At 38.2% G+C, this 23,500-nt stretch overlaps 1 protein-coding gene across 1 annotated transcript; it reads right to left on the bottom strand.

Moving 5' to 3' along the window:
• Positions 1-2,915: 2,915 nt before the first annotated feature.
• Positions 2,916-23,160, bottom strand: tlk2 (tousled-like kinase 2). Its single transcript, XM_016571701.1, has 21 exons — positions 22,548-23,160; positions 21,564-21,646; positions 19,663-19,734; positions 19,387-19,405; positions 17,057-17,100; positions 16,837-16,935; positions 15,544-15,651; positions 15,356-15,448; positions 14,799-14,909; positions 14,495-14,631; positions 12,433-12,585; positions 12,280-12,346; positions 12,088-12,185; positions 11,879-11,960; positions 11,544-11,635; positions 10,725-10,814; positions 10,353-10,522; positions 10,096-10,231; positions 9,821-9,932; positions 9,601-9,708; positions 2,916-4,397 (listed from the first exon to the last, which is right to left on the bottom strand). Exons 2-21 carry the CDS (start codon positions 21,642-21,644, stop codon positions 4,224-4,226), a joined length of 2,046 nt encoding a protein of 681 aa, XP_016427187.1. The 5' UTR covers positions 21,645-21,646; positions 22,548-23,160; the 3' UTR covers positions 2,916-4,223.
• Positions 23,161-23,500: the final 340 nt, after the last annotated feature.

The following is a 23,500-nucleotide window of genomic DNA, read 5'->3' as shown; positions in this document are numbered from 1 at the left end:
TTTTTTTCTAAGGCATTGTTAGATTCCAGTGTTTCCTGTCATAGCTATGCAAAGATTTGATTTCAAAAACAGTATCATAGCTATTAAACTATTTCTTGTTATGATTTTAAATATGTATTTAACCTCAGAATGATTTTAAAGTAAGTCTGATTTTGTGGTTGCTGTGCTTCAAAGTGGACATCGGATGCCCATTTTCCACAAGTTGGTATGATTCTTTAGAGTATTCTGGAAATGGTCTCAGTGGTCGTGTAAAACAACACCTTTTTTACTTTGATCAGCTCTGTTCACAGCGACTCGTTCCAGTGCATATCTCTGACATACAGCACCATTGCACTTCGGGTGTCCCGTGTTCAAATCTAGGAATGGACTTAATTTAGGAATAAATTATGGGTAGGGTTAGGTTTAGGGGTAGGGATTGGGTTAAGTCTATATTTTTGGACAGTAATGTTGATCCTGGATCAACAAAAGATGTTGATCCAGGAACATGTCTTACTTGGCAAAATCACGGCGACCGTCTCACCTCAGTCGTGGTATTGAAGGTGTAAGAGAGCGCTGGTATTCACTCCAAAATCAAAATGTGATGAAGGATTTTGAAAGTCTGACAGTGTTGAGCACTACTGTAAGGTTAACCCTGCATGGTGTAAATGTTTGAAAATGATTAACAGTTGAAAATATTAGAAATTTAGAAAAGTAATCAAAAAGTAATCGGTTACATTACTTTAATAAAGTTACACTACTTATTACATTTTAAGTAGGGTAACTTGTAATCTGTAACCTATTACATTTCCAAAGTAACCTTCCCAACACTGCAGTTAGGTCAATATATATTTGGACACAATGTTTTTTTTCCCAAAAGATTTGCTCCTCTGATGGATTAAAGTCATGTGACCACATTCATTCAGTCATTTGTCTTTGCTCCAAGTTTTCACAGTACCCTCTATATTTATTTAGGTATTAATATTTACACTATAGGTACTAATATGTATCTTAATGGTAGTAATATAATGCCCCAGTGACAGCTTTACTTACTGCCAGTAGAAACACAATTATGTTGGACAAACTTTGTGAGACAGCCTGAGATATACTTTAATTCAAGCTGTGGATGTTTTTAACACTCCTTGCACTGCTTGGCAATCCAGGACAGGTTCTGTAATGTAATCACGCATGAGATCACTAGGCCAGAGTAAATAAGTGGGTGGAGTGGTCGGGTTGGAATAGTTAGACAGGCCTGGTTTGGTAAAGCAATCATCCACAGGTTCTAGCTGCTACATGTTTGTCCAAAACAATCTCCAAGTGGTGAGTCACCGAGACTGGAAGTCTGCTTAAGATGTAAATGAGATTTCTTTTTTGTAACAGTTGTGTAAAAAATAAATAAAAAAAGAATAAAGTAATAATAATTACATATACTGTATAATGCATATTATTAGTGTCTTTGCAGATTGTGGGTGACTATTCAGTGACTGGTCAAATAGTCAGGTTCAAAATAATTATAATCCCTGTAATTGATTTTGACCATGAAGTCAAACAGCTGTTGAACATTTTTAAACGATCCAAAAGCATTTGGCTCTTCTTCAGACTGAATAGGACAATGACTCATCCAGCATCCAACCAAACTATCGGTTTCTGATTGAATAAAAAAATGATTTCACAACCCATTCCCAAGCACTGCATACTAACAAATCCCCACTTTCTCAAAACATGGAAATCCTCAGACAGTAAGTCTAATGCCTTGCCTTTCCAGCATTACTCCAGCAGCTTTCACATTGAATTTGACTTCAACGCAGTCAATCAGCAAAGGTCATGCAGTGGGCGCAGCTGCACATCTTGGCGTATAACTGATAAATACTACAAATCCAGCTTTGCTGAGGAGCTGGAAGGAAAACACAGACACGGATACCCTGAGGTGAGATGCAACCTGGATAAGTCTTGTATACGGGTGCATCCCGCCCAGGCGCCCACTGAATGAATGTGTGACAAATAACAGAAAAAACACTGCTCTACCCAAATTTGAGAGCATTTCAAAACAGCAAGTGATTTATCAATAAGTCTGTTGTGACTTCATCAGGTCTAATAATCAACTTGAAAGATCTGTTTTGTTCACATGCAAGTACTGTGACATGAAAACACTGCAGTTTTGCGTTGTTAGTTCTTTGATACAGACCAGATGCAAGTAAACAAAGCCCAAAATGCTTTATGTAGGTTTAATAATGGACACGTTTAATGGGACACTGATTTAATAAATGTACTAAAATACACAACTATAATGGCTTATTTTGATAAAATGATCATTCTAACTCAAAAACAAAAATGTACCAATGCCAAATACCTCCTATTAAGTGTAATGAAAACATCTGATCCAGCGCAATGTTATTTCAGTATAATTTACATAGTAATATTTTGAATAAAATTTTTTATAATTTAATTTTATGCTTGTCATTTAAATACTAATATATATATATACACACACACATACACACAGTGCGTGTATATATATATGTATATATATATATATATGTGTGTGTGTGTGTGTGTGTGTATATATATATAAATGTATATTTTTATAAATATAATAGTTCTATTTAGCCTTGTTATTTTTTAATAATGGTTCTATTTAATAATAATATAATCTAATAATTCTAGTACTTCAGCTTACTTAAATTCATAATTTCTAAATGTTAGGTTTCTCAGCTGTATTTTATTTTACAGTATTATTTATATACTACTATAGTATTTATTAATATTTTGAACTAGCTTTTTATATTTTAACGTTTTGTCCATTTTACTAGTTATTAGTAAATATTTCTATTTCACTTTATTTTTATAATTCAGTAAAAATGGCCAATTCAAACATTTTTAGACAGTATCTGTAAACATCAAGCCATATGTAAGACAAATAAAGCAGACAACACAATGTATTAATAACCAATAGTATTTAATGATTGCTCCAAGTTCTGCCCTGTACCCCTGAACTAGCTCTGTCCCCTCGAGAGGGTTCTTTCCCACAAACAGTAAAACAGGATCAGGCAATCAGCCGTATCACCAGACCTAAACATATATGACTGTGTGTCATTTTTGAACGCATTTGTGTCTGTGTTTCTTTCTATGTGAGGCACAAGACTTTTAATTAATCAATGAAAAATAAAATCTAACTTCATCTCATTTTTCAACGTTAGATTCGGTCCAAAGACACGATGAGAACCAAGAACATACTTGGGGGACGGGTGGGAGGGGTGGGATCAGTTAGTGTCGCTAAATCTAAAAGAATATGCTTCCTAAAAACACATTTTCATAACAGCATAAAGCAAAAAGAACATAAACAGAAAGAAAAAATAAAATAAAAACACTCAAGTCAAACAGCACCACCTACTGGTAGAGCTCAGCTTTGGTCATAGAATAGGGGTGAAAGTGAACAGGACATAGACAAACACCTCCAGAGACAAACGTCTGGGCTAGACCTGTCCATTACATCTCTCACACAGTACAAACATCTGATTCCCAGCATAGAAGATCAGCTAACCTAGAGGTCCTGATGCCGATTTGGCCTCAGCAATTATTATGTGATCTGACAGCAGTTCAAAAAGGCGTTTAAACTAGGGTTAACTATTGTTGAAATGAACCCACTGACAGTATTGCTTCCAAAAGTTCATAGATCCATTCCAGAGGCAAAAAACGATAGAGGAGAGAGAGAGGGAAGATGGGCCGGGACGGGCTTTGTGTCAGCAGGGAGTGTCTCCAAATCTTTAGGAATATTGTACACTTGAATGCACATTAGTATGAGCGGACTTGTCCCATCAACGGTGTTGCCATATAAGAAAAATCAAGCTGACCTCGTTATAAATGTGTGTTTATATGTGTGTGTGTGCATGTGTTTGTGTGTTGTGGGGTGCAGGGCATATACCAGTCTCTTCCACCGGTCTGAGCAGTTCGGTCCTTCTCACAGGTAACGCACTCGCCTCTCGCTCGTGGGGCGCTTTTTAGTCCCCTCCCATCCAAAAAAGAAAATAAAACGAAACAAATCCAGCCTCCAGATGCCTGGGAGAGGAAGAAGGGTGGAGGGAGATGCGTTTTGTCTCCATCCCTCTCTTACCATTTCCTCCTGCTCCCTTGCTCGGCAGGTAAGGGGTATGAGACCCCTTCCAGTGCACTGCAGAGAGGGGCCGGGCAAAATGCCAATGCCCCACACCGCTTGCTCCGGTCCAAACTCGCGAGGATGGGCTGGGCTCTCAATTTGAGGCGCTGCTGTTGGATGAGCTGGAGGTGGAGGCGACGGCCGTGCTGGAGTTACCGGTGGTGGCCACTGACTTGCGTATGTGCGGGAGGAGGTAGGGATCACTGGCCAGCTGGTGAACATCGATGCGATCCTCCTTACGGTACACCAAACATCTGCGAATGAAGGCCTGAAGTGGACAAGAAACTCATTAGAAAGCGTTCAGTTTATGTTCCAGTAGAAAAGCATCAACAGCCATGTGTGGAAGTAGTTTAGGTGAAGGCAGGTTTGTACGATTAATCTAAAAATCATACAGAACCTAGGTTTTATATTAAAGGAGGCAGACAATAAACATTATTGTTCCGTGAGCAAATATTAGCCAATCTGACTCACTAAGCGAATAGTCATTATTATGACAAGTCTCCTAGCAACACAAAACCACATTAATGACAGAATCCCACAACCTTTCCTGTGCCACTAAAGTGAGCACAGCATTTAGTGTTGAGCAAGCTGCTTGCTAAAAGGTTAACATGGGACAAACAGAGCAACAGAACACAGGAAAACACAGAGTAAGACATGCACTTTTTTTTTTTTTTTACAATTATCATAAATGCAATTACATCTGATATAATAATTGAAATAATTGACCGATTATTAAAATCAGCTGCAGCCCTAGTTATTACTCTGACTTTTAAACAATTTTCAGGAAAAGAAAAAGTAAAAGCAAGCAGCGTTTATGACTACCTTATAATAAAACAATAATAACAAATGAATTAAACATGAAACAACATGGTACTGGGAGGTTTTTATTAAACTATCCATGCAGAGATGCCCACTAATTCAAAAGTTTGGGGCTGGAAATTATTATTTTTTTTTATAAGTAGTCTCTTATGCACACCAAGGCAACATTAATATACAAAAATACAGTAGAAACAGTAATACTGTGAAATATTATTATAATTTTAAATCACTGATTTCAATTTCAATTTTATAAAAATATAATTTATTCCTGTGAGGGCAAAGCTGAATTTTTTCAGCAGTCATCTCTCCAGTCTTCACTGTCACATGATCCTTCACAAACCTTTCCAATATGCGGATTTGGCACTCAACAAACAATTCTTATCATCAATGTTAAAAACATTTGTGCTGTTTAACATTTTTGTGGAAACAGTGATACATTTTTTTTTCTGAATTATTTGCTGAAAAATAGAACAGCATTTATTTAAAATAGAAATTTTGTAACAAATGTCACAACTTTTGATCAATTTAATACCTCCTCAGTGAATAAAAGCATTAATTTCTTAAAAAAAAAAAAAAAAAAAAAATTATATATATACACAGACCTTTTTTTTTCTTTTTTTTTTTTACTAACCCCAAACATCTGCCTGGTAGTGTAACTAAAATGTTACTATTACAATGAATAAATGTCCATTTAAAAAACTGGGGAGGATTTACAATTTATTACACTGTAAAAAATTATCGTGATTTTAACAGTAAAAGACTGTAAAAGTGCTACAGTAAAAACCTGTTAACTGTTAACAGTAGGTTTCCATACTATATACGGTGAATAACTAATTACATTTAATGTAATTTTACAGTAAAATACTGTTTAAATTACAGTTTTTGGAAGTGAAAAAGAAAAAGTCATTGTATAATTTACAGTGAAAAACCGTAAGCTGACACTCCCAGAATCCCCTGCACGACACTTCATATTTGATGTTTTTCATTGAAATAACTTCTGACTTTTTCTTATCAGTTGTGTACTGTCCATTAAGGGTTTATCTTACATCTAATGTTAAATTAATGTTTATTGCGTTATTTTAGTGCCATGCATGTTACCATGATGGTGTTTAGTGTTTGTGTGAATGACACTGCACCTTCTATCTATAAAGTATTTCCCACCTCAGCTTGTGGAAAAGCTGCTGTCTAGCGCCCCCCCATCCCACTCTCACTCATAAAATAAGTAAAGAATAATTGATAGCATTCTAATTCAGTTATTAGAAAGAGAGTGAGAGAGACAGAGACACACAGAGAAAGAGAAAGAAAGCGACGTTCATCAGCCAATCAGATTCAAGCATTCAACGGCCCCATAGTCTAACATCATTTAACATTACATACAAAATAAAATAAAATTGATTATGTAAACACTCGTATCTTAAATAACAACACTGATACATTTCCAAATTTTGTATATATATATATATATACGTCCAACCTGACAGAACTGGAGAGGATTTGCAAGGAGGAATGGCAGAGGATCCCCAATTCCAGGTGTGAAAAACTTGTTGCATCTTTTCCAAAAAGACTCATGGCTGTATTAGATCAAAAGGGTGCTTCTACTAAATACTGAGCATTTTTCAGTTTTTCTTTTTTAATAAATCTGCAAAGATGTCAACAATTCTGTGTTTTTCTGTCAATATGGGGTGCTGTGTGTACATTAATGAGGAAAAAAATTAACTTAAATGATTTTAGCAAATGGCTGCAATATAACAAAGAGTGAAAAATTTAAGGGGGTCTGAATACTTTCCGTACCCACTGTATATCCCTAGTTGCTGAGAAATTGTCATCACACATAAATTAATTTTATTACATTTGGATTTGGGTACATGTTTAGATATTATTAATGGCTACTTTTTGTCTTTATCTGTTTTTGCTCAATTGTTGTTGTTGTGTCAGTTATTGCATTATTATTTCACTCAAACCTATAAACCCTTTGTTACCCCAAACTACATATAAAAGCCAGTGGCATAAAAGTAATCAGAATTCAGCTACTTATTCCTTTGTTACTCTTTGAAGCGTGAACCTCTCCTTTAAATAACATGGCACGCTGCCCTCTATGCTCCCATTGGGCGCTGTTGGAAGCAAATTAATTGATTCAGCATTTCGACACTTCCGTAAGAATGCGTTAAATTCGACAATGCGGTTTAATAAAGGAAGTATTTATCTTGTGAATTAGTGAATTTTACTACACCAATATTTTTTAATTGGCTGTTAAAAGTTTTATATGGGAATATTAAACGACATACTGAACCTTTAACAATGCATTGGCACAAAAACGCACACCTTTTGGACAATTTCACAACATGATTTCTCGACTGCCACAAATACTGCCTAAAAAAATACTGATTTTGTGCACTTTTTACTGGACCAATATTTTAAATTGGCCTTTGAACTTAGCTTTATTGCATGGCAAAAAAAGCCTTACTTTGCCAAAGCACTGACAGAGCCCATTGATCTAATGGCACTGTTGAGCACTCCAAATGCAAACTTTTCATGCAACAATCAGAGGCAGCAATCGACAGCGCTCTGATCCAATGGCATACAGGCATTGTCAGATTTACAGTACTGTAGCCCGATAATGTTGGGGGATCCAGTGGAGGCGGCAATCTTTATCACAACCCTGCTAAAATGTAGCGCCAGTACAAGCGCTCATTGGCGCCCCCTCCAGGTGGTGGTGCCCTAGGCGACCGCCTAGCTTGCCTATGCCTAGAAACGGTACTGCTTTGGTTCATCACGTGACTTTCTCATAATCACCTGTTTTTGGTGGTAGTCAGTGTATTACAATGGTACAAAATAGATATTAGTACTTCAATAGGTTGTTATATTAACATCAGTTCATGAAAAACTTTTTTTATTGTGAATTTAAGTCAGTAAAACCTAAAATGTTGCAACCACGTTTTTTCTGAAGGTGAAGTTCTGGCAACCACAGCTGCCGGTATTTTACCATCAATGTCACAGATGTTTTTAATAGTGTATAGTCAAATGTGGAAGAGAGAAAAAAAATGAACCCAAAATATTCTAGAGATTTACTCATGTGGCAATGTAAAAAGGAGTGATGGGAGCCCCGTAACCCGTTTGCGCTCTGGGATCTCACCATGAAAGAAAAACAGTGAACTGTCTGAAGAAGTACCTTAGCCTCAGGTGAGACTCCTGGTTTGGAAGGAAACTGCACCTCTGTGGCTTTGAGAATAGTGTTCTCCTGGAGGATGTCCTGCTGGGATTGATTATGACCGGCTGTGTGGTTATCCCTAGTTGCTGAGAAATTGTCATCACACATAAATTAATTTTATTACATTTGGATTTGGGTACATGTTTAGATATTATTAATGGCTACTTTTTGTCTTTATCTGTTTTTGCTCAATTGTTGTTGTTGTGTCAGTTATTGCATTATTATTTCACTCAAACCTATAAACCCTTTGTTACCCCAAACTACATATAAAAGCCAGTGGCATAAAAGTAATCAGAATTCAGCTACTTATTCCTTTGTTACTCTTTGAAGCGTGAACCTCTCCTTTAAATAACATGGCACGCTGCCCTCTATGCTCCCATTGGGCGCTGTTGGAAGCAAATTAATTGATTCAGCATTTCGACACTTCCGTAAGAATGCGTTAAATTCGACAATGCGGTTTAATAAAGGAAGTATTTATCTTGTGAATTAGTGAATTTTACTACACCAATATTTTTTAATTGGCTGTTAAAAGTTTTATATGGGAATATTAAACGACATACTGAACCTTTAACAATGCATTGGCACAAAAACGCACACCTTTTGGACAATTTCACAACATGATTTCTCGACTGCCACAAATACTGCCTAAAAAAATACTGATTTTGTGCACTTTTTACTGGACCAATATTTTAAATTGGCCTTTGAACTTAGCTTTATTGCATGGCAAAAAAAGCCTTACTTTGCCAAAGCACTGACAGAGCCCATTGATCTAATGGCACTGTTGAGCACTCCAAATGCAAACTTTTCATGCAACAATCAGAGGCAGCAATCGACAGCGCTCTGATCCAATGGCATACAGGCATTGTCAGATTTACAGTACTGTAGCCCGATAATGTTGGGGGATCCAGTGGAGGCGGCAATCTTTATCACAACCCTGCTAAAATGTAGCGCCAGTACAAGCGCTCATTGGCGCCCCCTCCAGGTGGTGGTGCCCTAGGCGACCGCCTAGCTTGCCTATGCCTAGAAACGGTACTGCTTTGGTTCATCACGTGACTTTCTCATAATCACCTGTTTTTGGTGGTAGTCAGTGTATTACAATGGTACAAAATAGATATTAGTACTTCAATAGGTTGTTATATTAACATCAGTTCATGAAAAACTTTTTTTATTGTGAATTTAAGTCAGTAAAACCTAAAATGTTGCAACCACGTTTTTTCTGAAGGTGAAGTTCTGGCAACCACAGCTGCCGGTATTTTACCATCAATGTCACAGATGTTTTTAATAGTGTATAGTCAAATGTGGAAGAGAGAAAAAAAATGAACCCAAAATATTCTAGAGATTTACTCATGTGGCAATGTAAAAAGGAGTGATGGGAGCCCCGTAACCCGTTTGCGCTCTGGGATCTCACCATGAAAGAAAAACAGTGAACTGTCTGAAGAAGTACCTTAGCCTCAGGTGAGACTCCTGGTTTGGAAGGAAACTGCACCTCTGTGGCTTTGAGAATAGTGTTCTCCTGGAGGATGTCCTGCTGGGATTGATTATGACCGAACGGCTGTGTGGTGAAGAAAGAGTAAAAAGATGAGAAAAGAAAGTACTAATATCTCAGCGGACAGTGACAACACAGCCAGTGTTAGAAAATGTACGTGTGTATGTGTGTCTTTTACCTTCTTCCCATAGAGGCACTGGTAAAAGATGACCCCAACGGACCAAACGTCCACTTTGTTGGAGATCTTAGGTGGCTCTTTTCCAACCACAAAGCATTCTGGGGGAAGATACCTGGAGCACAACAAGGCAAGGGTTTTGCATATCCAGACTTTCAGACCATAAACTACATAACACTTCTGTAAAACAAGAGTCAATTTTGTGTTGAGGGAGATTAGAGTTCATTTGATCAAATTCAAGAAATGTACAAATCCTGTAACAGTAACAGACCCCTCACCAATATGTCCCCGCCCCCTGTGATGTCAGCTCCATGCCGTCCACCCCGTAGTTGTCGTCGTCCATGATCTTGGACAGCCCAAAGTCTGTGATTTTTATTTCTCCACATGCTGTGCCATTCACCAGCAGGATGTTGCCTAGACAAACACAAGAATCAGTGTTCAACAGTCTCGTCTTGCACCCCTTCTTCATTCAAACGGAGCCAATTCTCATGCTTGGCCCAGTACAGAAGAGTTGAGAGGTCTGTGCATGTCATACCTGGTTTGAGGTCGTAATGGATGATTGGCGGGCGGATCTCATTTAAGTACTTGAGGGCATTGACGACCTGCATTATGATGGATCGGGCCTCTTTCTCTGACATTAGCTTGTGCTGCTTCAGATAGAAATCCAGATCGTTCCCCTCACAGTACTCCAGAACAGTGCAGAATCTAGAAACAATCCCACATAAAACATGCCCTCTTTCGTCCCTCCACTTTTAAGGAGTGAAGTAATGGGAAACAAAACTGCACCAAACAAATATGTTGATTGCAAAACTTTCCAATTAAAAAGACTAAAGGCTTGAAATAGGCTTCAAATTAGAGACAATCATTTGTAAATTGTTCACATTTCAATAAGAGCAAGTTTACTCACGAGTCGGTATCCAGGGAGAAGTAGTCATACAGTTTGACTATTCTAGGATGGTCCAGCTCTTTATGGATCCTATATTCTCGACAGGCATGCCTAGAAAACATTTCATGACCAACAATCTTCATTCAACAAACAGTCCAATAAATAGCACAGAATAAACTATGCATTGACAATCATGTAACTTTCCCCCTAGTTACTTTCAATCTATAGTCAAACCCAAAAATCAGAGGCCTCATGTATAAAAGGTGTGGAACAAATCAGGATTTATAACAGCAAAAACCGATGTGAAAATGCATGCCTACAAACTTTTTGCACACATATATACCAGAAATTAATCCAACATTGTTTATTGAAATTTAAAGGTAAATTATATGCGCAAATAAGCAAGTGCTCTGTCACAATTACATCATTTAGACTAGGGCTGCACGATAAATCGCATGCGATATTTAATGCGCAGCTCGTCAGTGAACAACGGCTCTGTGTAGTTAATGCTGCTCAATGTGAAAGCCCGCAGGTGATGGAGATTTACCGCTGATTACAGAACCTTTCTGACAAGATGCGCGTTAAATATCGCATGCGATTTATCGTGCAGCCCTAATTTAGACGTTTTATAAACTGTTAATAGGAATATTTTGAAAACTGATGTACGTTTACAATAAGGATGATTCTAAGCTCATCTTTATGAATGAGGCCCCGATTTCCACAGGCTGGTTCAGGAAGAATAATGCATTCTGGGAAAACAAGCACACTTGGCGCCTAATGTTGAATTGAAACATGCATGAGCCTTTAAGAAACAAGGCTGGAAAAGGTGTTTGTGCTCACTTGTGATAGTTCTCTTTCTTCTCATCTCTCCAGTTCTTATTAAGCTGGTGAATCTTCACAGCCACGTACCTCTGCTCCGTCAAATCAAAGGCCTGGAGAAACAGAAAAGATCAGAATTAAACTAACCACATGCCAGAATGGTTGACTAGTCGATTAGTGAAGATGGCTTGATATTTTAATTTTATTTCACTCCCGCCAGCTGTTTTTGAAAAAGAATGCGTCCCATGATTTTACAGGTCTTCCAGACAACCCACAGGCTACTTGATTATGAAAATATGTCGATTTGTACATCCCTAAATGAAAACATACACTCTTTCCAATCACAGATCTGTTACCTTGTAAACCTCACTGAAGCCTCCTCTGCCCAGCAGATGCAAGAGCAAGTAACGGTCATTTAGCGTGGGATGATCTTTAAACCTGACAATCGGAGAGACAATCGCACAATCATTTAAATCCACCACAGATATTTTTAAACTCTCAAAAAGCCCTCTAAAAATAAACCAAAAAAGGCACAAGTGTGGCAATAAAATTTGAAAGTGCATACTGGGAGTTATCTTCATTGTGGATTCTTTTGAGCTCTCGGATGTGAAGATTACGCACACGCTCCAACCGTTCCAGCTCCACTTGAATCTCTGCTTCCTCCTGCCACACACACAGACACACATAACACCAAAATATTAAGACCCGTTTCCATGACAACACAAATTTGACCACACGAATGTGACGATATGAATACCTTCTTCAGGTGTCCGAGTCTCAGTTTGAAGATTTCTTCTTGCTCATGGTATTCTGCTAAAGATAACCTGTGCGGACATAAACAAATTAGGACAAAATCCAATTAAGTTGAATTCCTAAACTACTCAAAGCCTGACTTGCCAGAAGAACTTACATCTCGTTCTCGGCGCCGTTGCTCTTGCTCTTGCGTTTGTTGGGTTCTAGGTTGGGAGGAGGGGTCTGACTGGCGTTGGGCGGTTTCTTCTTCATCAGTAGTTTCCTCTGCCTTTCTATGTCCTCTCTCTGCCCATTGACTCTCTCTTGTTGTCTATACAAAGGACAAAGTCATTTTTATTTTATAACACGTTTCCTAATTTTCTTTCCGCATTGTTTCAAAGTACTGTCATTCAAAATGTTCTACACATTCTCTGTTTGTTTATTAAATACTTCAAAATATTTTCATATACCAATAAAGGCCTGTTCACACAAAGTTAAATGCCTGGTAAATTAAACATTTCAATTGGAATGAATGGCTGTTAATGTGTCAGTGCAGACTGACTAACATTCGCATGCCCTAAATGCCACAGATTTTTTTTTTTTAAATGGAGAGGTGTTCCAATCTCTTTTCCATCGCACTGGCCAACTAATAAGATTCATGCTTTTGTTCATGCCCAGAGCTACCACTGCTGTTACATAAAACTATGACTTGGTGGTCCTCCTAAAGAGAGTATTTTGCTAAGTGAAAGAAAATAGCAGAGGAAGAATCCGGAACAAGCTATCTTGTCTTTGTACTGCTGTTGGTGTTGTCTGATAAACACCACAGAGAATACAAATATCTGAAAGACTGTTTGAAAACATGCAAGTTGTGTTTGACTGCCTTTTTTCTCTTTGACAAGCAGGTGTCAGAAACGGAACACTGTGCAGTGATTTGTGTAGCGGGGGTATTTCTACTTTTCTATAAACATCACCCGCTGTCAGAGAGTGAAACTCCATTTTCATTCAGCCAGTCTGTTGATTTTTTTAAATCACATGCGAAAAATCAAACTGAATTTTTATACCAAAATCAGTGCAAAAAATACGGGGAAAAAAACACTACACAAATTTTTTTTTAAATAAAAATAAATGATAAATACACAATATATATAACAATGCAACATACTATGAATACGTTTAAAAACAAACATTTAAAATTGTTTATAATTTTACCTAACATTCCTATATTTTTATTTGAACAATCAAGTATATTGCAATTTTATTTTATTTATTTATAATTTTTTTTAAATCTGCTCTTTTTTTTTTTATCTAGAAAAAAAAAAGGGGGACTTTTTTAGTTGACAGTAACATTGTGTCTACACTGGACGCAAGCGGTGCAACAGAATACAATAGAACCTATTATAATCAGTGATATTGTAGTGTCTACACTGGATGCGGAGCGGCACGACACGACAAATCAAAAATTATTTTTAACGGTCGCTTTGTTGTGTCCAGTGTAGACAGACATTCTGTCGCATCTGGTGTAGACACGGTGCAACCGTTTCTTTGATTCTGATAAAAATCACACATTTCTGATACTGAATGCAACCTTTATCTGTCTCCTGGAGGACTTGTCGGTGGACTAGACATACTTATTAGATAAATATGTAGAGTTAAATCCAGATAGTACTTAAGGTAGCCCTGAGGTAATTTGCTCATTCCAATCGACTGTTTGCCAGCAGCAGAGCAAGTGCTGGTAGGTTTTTAGGTTTGTCTCAAGTGTGTGCATTTTGGTTTAAGTGGAGTGCTTTCACCTTCCTGTGTACGAAAACACCTGGTTTTAAAAGGACAGTTTTTACCAAGTTGTTTGTTAGAGCTTTATCGCCATGTCAGCTTCCCCTGCTATTCTCACAGTGAAGAACAAGTTAAAATACAACAAAAATGTACCTATGTAAGATCAATTTTACATAAAAACTGTAAAAGTGACAGAATAAATCTTGTGTATACCAAGTTCACGTTAGAAGGATCTGAAAGGTCTGAGCACATGTGTGCACCCAGCAAGATCCTGAAAGCAGCACATTCATTCATCATCAGACCTGAACACAGTCTTGAATGAGTCTTTTATGGCTAGCTCTCCACAAGCACATGTGTGGAGTGAAACTGACCATATTCTGTCAGCGCGTGTTAAGTGTGTGTGTGTGTGTGCATGCGACATCGGACTAGGCTCTGAAGTTTGAGAGAGTGTGGATGTGCAGCTCACGTACTTGACTAGATTCTGAAAGGCGTAGCCATCTGTCCACTGCTCGGTAAATGAGGCTCCGTGCCGTACGGTGGTGAAATGGCCCAGACGTAGCCGGTCCTGCATGCTCTTTTCTCTGCATGCAATCTTCTCCTGCTTGGACTGAAAACATACCCACAATTCAGCAATTATAGAAAACGATACAATGCACATGCAATACACTGTTCAAACTGGATAAAACTAGACATCCATCATCATTATAAAAACATAAAACGTACATACACACCACCACACATTTACCACTGCATATACTCTGAACATACATTTACCTTTTCAATTAGCAGGTTCTTACTCATGGTCACACATTTATTGAGTCGTTCTTTACATCGTTCCAGCATCTTCTGCTGCTCATCGATCTGTCTGCGCAGGTCACAGTTTACCTGCAGCACACAAAAACACCAACATAAACACTGTATTCTCAGCAGTAAAACAGGTAAAACATTTGATAAGTGAAAGTCACAATGCTGGGCATCAAATAATAGGGGTCATTAATTTTTCTTATGTTTATGAACGAAGTCTCTTATGATAAAGTCTCCAGTCTTCAGTGTCACATGATCCTTCAGAAATCATTCTAATATGTTGATTTGGTGCTCACGAAACAGGTCTGATTATTATAAATCCTGAAAACAGCTGTGCTGCTTAATATTTTTTTATGGAAAAAGTGATACATTTTTTTTCAGGATGCTTTATTAAATAGAAAGTTCAAAAGAGTTGTGTTTACTTGAACTTTTGATCAGAAGTGCAAATATCACAGGCTCCATTCTCAAAAAGGGTTTGCAAAATCTCAAGATTTTAACATTGATGGTGTGTGTGAACAAAGGCGTACCCTAAGCAGGTCGTCGATACGTCCTTCTTTCTTCTCCAGATCCGAGCTCTTACTGCTCTCCAGCGCTGCCAACTTCTCCATTGTCAACTCAGACTGAGAAGGCGCAAATGAAAGTGGATGTCAAAGTGAGCATCTGAAAGTGTCTGCAAAGGTGCGAGACTGCGAGTGTGTTTTTTGTAGTGCGTTACCTGTGTGGCTCGGTGCTGAGTGTGTGTAGAAGCTGGCTTGTGGGAACTGGAGGAGTGGGAGTGGTCTGCGTTTACAGAGCTAATGGAGGAGGGGCTTTCTTGCTGCACCTGTCAATCAAAACCAAAAACACATTTCCATCAACACAAAATGCAACCAAAAAGGTCACTGTTAATAAGGGCGCCACTTTGCACTTCTGCCAGTTCTCTGCACTGCTACTCTATAATCATGTTTTATTATAACAATAATTACTTCTACTGCAACAGTAAATGAACTCAAATATAATTATAACTCCTATGATTATAATGCTTGTACTGAACTGCTTATACACAGCTACAGCAATCACTTGTCATCTAAGCATCAGCTACAGCAGTATACAATTTGCAATGCGCACTACATGTATCCCTCACCTCTGATCATCCCTATCATTCCATTATTTTTTTTTAATTATCTTTAGTTTTCATTGCTGTGGAACATCATTCACAGTGCTGTTTTTACTGCCCAAATGCAAGTTGCACAGAACAAGTTGAACATTCCACTGTATATGTATATATAGCGGAAATTACATAACATCGATCAAGAGATAGTTCACCCAAAAATGAAAATTCTGTCATCATTTACTCACCCCCATGAGACTTAATCTTTAAAACACAAACTTAAATATTCATGAAACCTGAGAAGTTTCTGTCTCTACATGGAAAGTCCAGGTAACCTTCACAAAGGTGTTGTAAAACAAATCCATATGAAACGAGATATTCAATCCAAGTGAAATGATTGCTCTATGATGAACAGATATAATTTAGTTTTTTTGTTATTTACATCTAAACAATGATCGACACAGATCACATCACATCTGGTGAATACATGTGTGTGATGCATGAGAACCAATGAGAATTGTTCTAGCGCATGACGCACGTTCACTACATGTTTCTGCATTTACTTTATGTGATGCACTATGTACATGTGCTTACATGTGAATAAAATCGGTTCTTCATATAAAGCTATCATATCTCTTTTCAAGAGCTTGATTAAGCCACTTGTTACATATGAATTAATTTAACAATGCCTTTATGACATTTCTGGATCTTCTAAGTTTTGGTTACTTGGACTTTCAATGGAGGGACAGAAACCTCAGGTTTCATTAAAAATATTTTAATTTGTGTATAGATGATTAACTTCGGTCTGACGAGTTTGGAACATGACGGTGAGTATATGACAATTCTCATATTTGGGTGAACTATCCCTTTAATAGTCATATCAACAAGAGGAGGTTTGGCAGTAAGAAAGAGACTCACAGCAGCAGGAGGGTTTGAGAGAGAGTGCTGTGGAGAGGACCGTGCCACTGGAGGAATGCCACGAGCTGGACTGGTACCAGTACCACTACCCCCTGCAAACTACACGCAAACAAATGACTTAAAAGTTCAATCAGAAAAAATGCACTTGAAAACAAAATTTAACCCTGAATGGGGATCAAATGGATTCTAATAACAGAATGAATGAACTACATGCGCCTACCTCAAAATAATCACTAATTTTATGTCCTCTCCCTCCTCCTTTGCCTAGGGTAAAAAAGAAAAAAATCAGAGCCATAGTCATTATGAGAAACAACACTCTAAAAGACGTAACATACACCTGCTGAGAACCAGTGCATTCAGCATCATTTACACCAGTGTTTCCCAACCGGGGTGCCGTCTGTCGAGAGCAGGGGTGCCGTGTAAAAAATCCTTTTTTAATATTTTTAAATTGCTAAAATGTTCAAAAAAGCATCTATGATATAATATCCATTTCTGATGTCGCCAATAATTAGAGATGCACCGAAATTCCGGCTGCCGAAAATTAGTTCACCGCTCAGGTTTCACTTTCACGTGGTGTGACGCTCTGCGTATTATCCCGCTCTATGCGTGTGCGCTCCGCTCAGTCGCTCCACTCGTATACCGTTCATGCTCATCGGAACAGCAAAGTCCACTCAAAAATTGCGCCGACAGGCCTAGAGAGAGAGTTTGTAAGCTGCCAGGCAAATGCAAGAATCCATGACATCACCTCATTCCACAACCCCATTCATTCCAGAAGTTTCCATTGAAATGTTAGAGGCTACGAGCTCATACAACCTGAAAGACTGGACAACAACATCCAAAGACTGCAGAGACACAACAAACTCTGCATGTCTGCCCGTTTTAAATAAACTGCACCTGATTTAGTTTGCGATGTCTGTTCTTCATATTCTTTTTTTATTTCATCAGGTCTAAAAAAATAAATAAAAGGACTTTTCATAATTGCCATTTACACCAAGGACAATATCTATACTGTTTTAATAATCTAATTCTATGAGAACTAGGGTGGCCATATGTGCCATTTATACGGGACACGCCCTGGACAGGATTTTTATATTGCCTAAAACATCCAAAGTAGTTTGACCAATAACATGCAGGTATTGTACATAATCGACCAATCGTGGCGCATGAGAAGGTGAGATACAAAGCGATGCAAATATGCGCACGTGTTTGTTTCTTCGTTCGACTTGAAGCATCGCTGCGCACCGATCATTGTATGACACCAAAGTACTGCAAGAGCGATTCGAAAGCATAAGGAGCCATCTGCTCTGCACAGTGCAAACAGCCAAAACCTGGATATTTTAAGCAATATAGAAATCCTGGCAAGGACGCGTCCCGTAAAAATGGCCAGTATGGTCACCCTAATGAGAATAGTAAGTCCACATCACAGCTATAATGATAAAGACAGAGAAACAAGACTGTAAGAATATTTTGAGGATAAAATATATTGACAGCCAATCAGAATTCATCTAACTTAAGCCAGGCATACACAGTGCGATTTTGAATAGTCCTTTACGATTGTTGCTTGTCAGACTGCACGAACATGATGATCATGTCACACTGTGGGATCACAGTTGTCATTAATGTCAGACTGTATCACAGTCAAGACGCGTTAAAAATTGGGTGGGCGCAAGAAAACTTGTCCAGAGTTTTACATTATCAACCCATACACGTTCAGTGACTGTGAGCTGCATTACAGGTGGGGCTGAAATGTTGGCTATCATGAAAAGTATATTAATGGCGGCAAGAGTGGTGTATTTAAAAATAATAGTGTAAGCAGCACTACACACCTACATGAAAACATCGGCGCAACCGGTGCTTATCATAGCAAAGGCAACATATCACATGAATTCCGTGAGCGGAGGACGAGAGCGCCGGAGTTTATAGCAGTTAGAAGAAATCTCTACCATTAATTCTGATCATGACTTGTCTTGAAAAATTAAGACAGTTTGATGTTCGCCATAGGAGAAGTCACTGCAAGACTGCAGCAAATCTTCTGACACTTCCAGAATTTTGTCGGAGGTAAAATCTGATCGCAACGGCCATTAATCGGCTGTCGGTGAACATGTCAAACCAGCGATCAAAGACTATAGATTTTAGCCTAGGATTTTTACATTTTGTCTCAGTGGCTAAAATCGCACAGTGTGAGCTGGGCTTTAAAGAGCTGGAACAGACATCATAACTGCAGCATGCGATTAGTATGAACAGAATGTTATCATCTGCTGATGTGGACATTATTAAAGTTATTGTATTATAGATAGGGCCTATATTGTTCTTGGAGTAAAGAAGCCTTTAGTCTTGCTTACTGACATTACATGCTACCACTCTAAAGTGGACAATAATCAATGTATTACTTTACGTAAAAAATACAGTCATCCATAAATAGGAAAAATTTAAATGCTGTGGTTCTTTCTGTTTGATCTTCATGCCGTACTGTCTGTTTGTCTGACCAATGACAGACAGGGTCATTCTTTCTGAAATTTAATTTGTTGACACTATCAGGCCAGAAATTACAAACGTAACCTTTGTCTGACTGAAACACAAGTAAACAATTACAGATGTGCATTTCACTGATTAATAGCATCCAGATGCCAAATATTAAAGAAAGGAGCAACTAAATCCATAAGTGGAAAAACTAAAAAAAACAAGACTTTCCAACCAGACACCCTGGGTGATATCATTGGGTGAAATAAATAAAACATGGCACCAACAAGTGCATCACCTACTCTAGACAGAAACAGAGATACTTTAGTGACTGAACAACCGTTTGAGCTTCAGATGTGTACTAACCTCCAGCTCTTTGTCACTGAGGGAGCCCACGCTACATAAGCTCTGGTTAGACGACTCGTTGTGTCCAGAACCCTGCAGAGAGGAAGACAACAGATAACAGGATTTGCATTTCCTGAAGGACAGATCAGTGCTAGTAGTCTTCAGTTCCGTGAAAATAAAACGGAGGTGCATAAAAGCCATTTTGTTGTTATTACAGTTTGTGTGTATGAAGCAGTAAATAGATAAATAATATGCAATAAACACATGCAATACATCTTGAACTATTCACATGTGCATGTCATTCTAAATAATTTATTTTTAATTTAGCTTTTTTAGTAAGTTTCGATATCCAATTAAATCTGTTAACTTTGGAAATCGCCTTGGAAATAACCTTTTATTATTTAATTTTAGCCACTGCTTTTAGCTAATGGATTTTCACCTACAATCAGCACAAAAAAAAAAGTTCACAGATTGCAACTTTCTCCAATCAATGTGATGTCTGTCAGTCTCTCTTTCCGATTTCAAACACTAATTCCTTCCTAATTCTCTCCTCTTTGTATGTTGACCTAGAAGTGAATTAATTATCTAAAACTGAAAAGGGTTTCATGGTTTGGGTGAAGAAATTAACAAAAAACACCAACAAATGTAGCTCTAGATCTGAGAGAAAAGGTTGCATATGTGCGCAGAACAGTTTTTGAATCATCATCTCAGTTTTATATGCATGTTATTAATGAGCCTTTGGTAACTCAAATACGCTTGTGTAAAGAAAGCCTTCCTGCTCTGAGCTAAACATGCAATGAGATTCAGAGAGAAAGAGTGACAGATGCTGGTCATTCTGGTCAGGTCAGACTAAAACCCACAACAATCCAATAACACAGTGATAAACGCCCCTGTGCTGCTTACCTACTGAGAGTATAATTATAATTTTCACCTTGATTAAATGCCTAAAAGGAAAGCTGACAAATGTCATGTTTTTTAAGCAAATATTCAGTCTCCTCCACTGACCAGTTCATAAGTCGTTAAAAAACACATGCATATTTGTAGAGTTAGAAGTAAAAAGTAGTATGTAAACAGATTATTTCAGGTCTACACCACCCATTTCAATCAATCGAAACTTCATCAATCTCAATCACATTGATTGAGGTGTTTACATTAAGGCTTTTCAATCTGACTGAGCCATCAATCCGATTACTAACAGATTGTTTGGGTGCATGGAAATGTAGCTAATGACGCGTTACTACAATTGCGTGTGTCTATTTTGTGCACACATTGTGGATAAGCTACAACAGGTAAACTTGTCAACTGTGTGGATGCACTTTACAGTGACCAAAAATGGTGTACATTTTTGGATGAAATACCAAGTTGAGGCTTGTTGCCAAAAAAACGTTTTGCATTTTTTTGTTGTCATTAATTTATCGGCTGAGAAAAGTACACCCAATTCAATTGCCAACCCAATTATTCAACATAAATATAACTACTGAAATTGTATTCATGGTTTTGTTTTGTTTTTGTGATAAATGATAAAATTTAATTCCGTTTGCAATCTTTCCATGAAAAATGTATTTCGTTGCATCATTATATGGAACACTACCTTAACCCTGCAGCTAAATCTCCTCTTTTTTTTGTCCAAAAAGCTGTCCTTCTTAGACTAATTGTAATGACAAGCATGAGCTTTTGTGGAAAATGACAGAAACAACAGGTTGATTCAGACAACTGGGCAAAAGCAGGAGGAAAAAATTAACTTAACATGTAACTTAATGCATGAAAGCAGACAGGCCCAGGGCCTAGACAAACACACGAATGCGTGAAGACGACATACCAATGGATGAGGTCTAATGCGAGAATGTATGTGCAGGAATTACTGATTATCATAAACAAATAGAAAAGGGGGCAGAAATATATCACTTTGGGACCAGACAGACCTTGGCAACTCCGACTCCTGTGAAACGGGCCTCCAGAAGCTCCTGCCTGCGAGGATCCAAGCTGTGCAATTCCTCCATCATGGCTGTGAGAGAGAGGAAAAGTGAGTGAGCATGACATTATGTAGCCATAGTGACGCTGACAGATTGATGGGACAGTAATGTGCGTGACATGTTGAGTCATGTGTCCCCAATACATGTTTTCCAGGGCATTCTGAGATTCATGACTCAGCCTCCCTACCACCAATTATTCAGTCATTAACTCACTCCCACCTGAAGCCATATCCTATAGATAACCTACAAGAAAAACACCATGATCATGCAAGACCTTCACAGATCAATTCATGTCAAACCACATGCAACACGTGATCTCCAGTGCATTTAACAAAGAAATATTGATTTCTAATCAATCAGCCTGGTTTTTGACCAGAAAACAACTGCAATCAGTGCAAAATCATACACTATGGTTAATATGAACTGAGAAAGTGGCGGAGGAGAAAGAAAGAAAAAAACATACATGCACAATGTTACCTGAACAACTCTATATACTTCCTAACTAACCAACCAACCAAACTATACAACGTTAGAGCAACCACCGATTTATGTTAGTTAAATCTCATCCGTTGCACGTCCAACATGATTTAAACACTTAATTCAATGGAATATGTAACGTTAATCACTTGTTCCAGCATATTGTATATTATTTCAGGATTACATGATCAATTGGCCTGGTTAATAAGTTATCATTCTGGCTCCATCATTAGATGTATGCGATTGATTGAAATAACGGATAACTTACAGAAAATCGGAAGAAACAACGTTTTAAAGGACGAAAGGTTCGCAAAGGATCAAAACAAACGAAACTGCATCTAAATACCTTCTCAGTATCTCTTTACCCCTGGGTTTTGCTTCTATTGTCTGTCGTTTCTACACTGCCCTGCAAATTCTTCTGCTAGCCTCCTTAAACTGCCACATTTGTCTTTGTACCTGTTTTATCGCTGTCTTTTCTCCCTTTTGCCGTTTTATTTGATCTCTTTCTTCGACCGTTCTCCTCCTCTGGTCTCCCGTCTCAGCCCGACATCTCAACGCTAGGCTCCAGCCCAATCCCCGACCCTCGCCTGCGCTCGGTGCCTACTGTGTTGCTAGGGTACGCCAGCTCCGCGTCCTACCGTAGTCCGAGGACTGCGAGACCTCCGTGGCCTTGATCTCCCGAACCCGCCTTTCTCCGCTGGCCTTCTGCGATATCTATTTTCTACCAGATCTGAGGCATGTGGTACCTCGCTGCAGATCCGCACCTAACGATTTCCTATCCAAAATGACGCGATTCGCTTCGAAGTTAGTTCATTGCTGTCTTGTTTCGAGATATTTTGTTTCTCTTGTTTGTCTTCGCAGCTCTGGGTCAGCAGCACCGAACCGGGATCAAGTCCTGGAATGATAAATCGGCTCTTTAAATTCCGTTCCAACCTAAAATCTCCTTTTACAAAGATTAGTCGATGTAGATGAAAAAATCATTTTCCAAACCAGATTAGCGAAATCAGAATCGATTCGGTTCGGTTCTCATTTTTTGCAATGTAAACAATAATCGGTAAATCTCATATTTTCTCGTGAGATTGTCCAAGACATTTCTACCTTTCAACCACGCCCATTTCCACTAGCAAACACTTATCAATGAAAGGAAGTCAATTAAATATTTTTTTCTGAGTTTTTATTATAGCGTTTAAAGCAGCGCACATGAAGCTTTATTCAATCAAATATTGCCAACTATACTGTGGATAAGTTTTTTGCCCAGCTTTTGCAGTAACAATATTATGAAATAAAGCCTATAAAACCTGAAAAGGAAAAAAGTGGACAGTGGACAGTGACTCAAATTGTCCTGAATTATTGTGATCAATTAGATGAAAGGACAGAAATGATTATTACGTCTATTGGTACCACATATC

This window comes from Sinocyclocheilus rhinocerous, unplaced genomic scaffold (assembly GCF_001515625.1).
Source record: "Sinocyclocheilus rhinocerous isolate Xijiao unplaced genomic scaffold, SAMN03320098_v1.1 scaffold1063, whole genome shotgun sequence".
NCBI classification, from domain to species: domain Eukaryota; kingdom Metazoa; phylum Chordata; class Actinopteri; order Cypriniformes; family Cyprinidae; genus Sinocyclocheilus; species Sinocyclocheilus rhinocerous.
The sequence above is the reverse complement of the archived record's forward strand: the minus strand, read 5'-3'. Positions and strand labels throughout refer to the sequence as shown.

Excerpts from the sequence above, each read along its gene's own strand:
- tlk2 (XM_016571701.1), bottom strand. The coding sequence starts at position 21,644 with ATGATGGAGGAATTGCACAGCTTGGATCCTCGCAGGCAGGAGCTTCTG. Across the intron at positions 14,910-15,355 it reads GTATCGACGACCTGCTTAGG|GTAAACTGTGACCTGCGCAG; the intron begins GTACGCCTTTGT and ends TGTGTGCTGCAG. Across the intron at positions 10,815-11,543 it reads AAGAAAGAGAACTATCACAA|GCATGCCTGTCGAGAATATA; the intron begins GTGAGCACAAAC and ends AATGTTTTCTAG.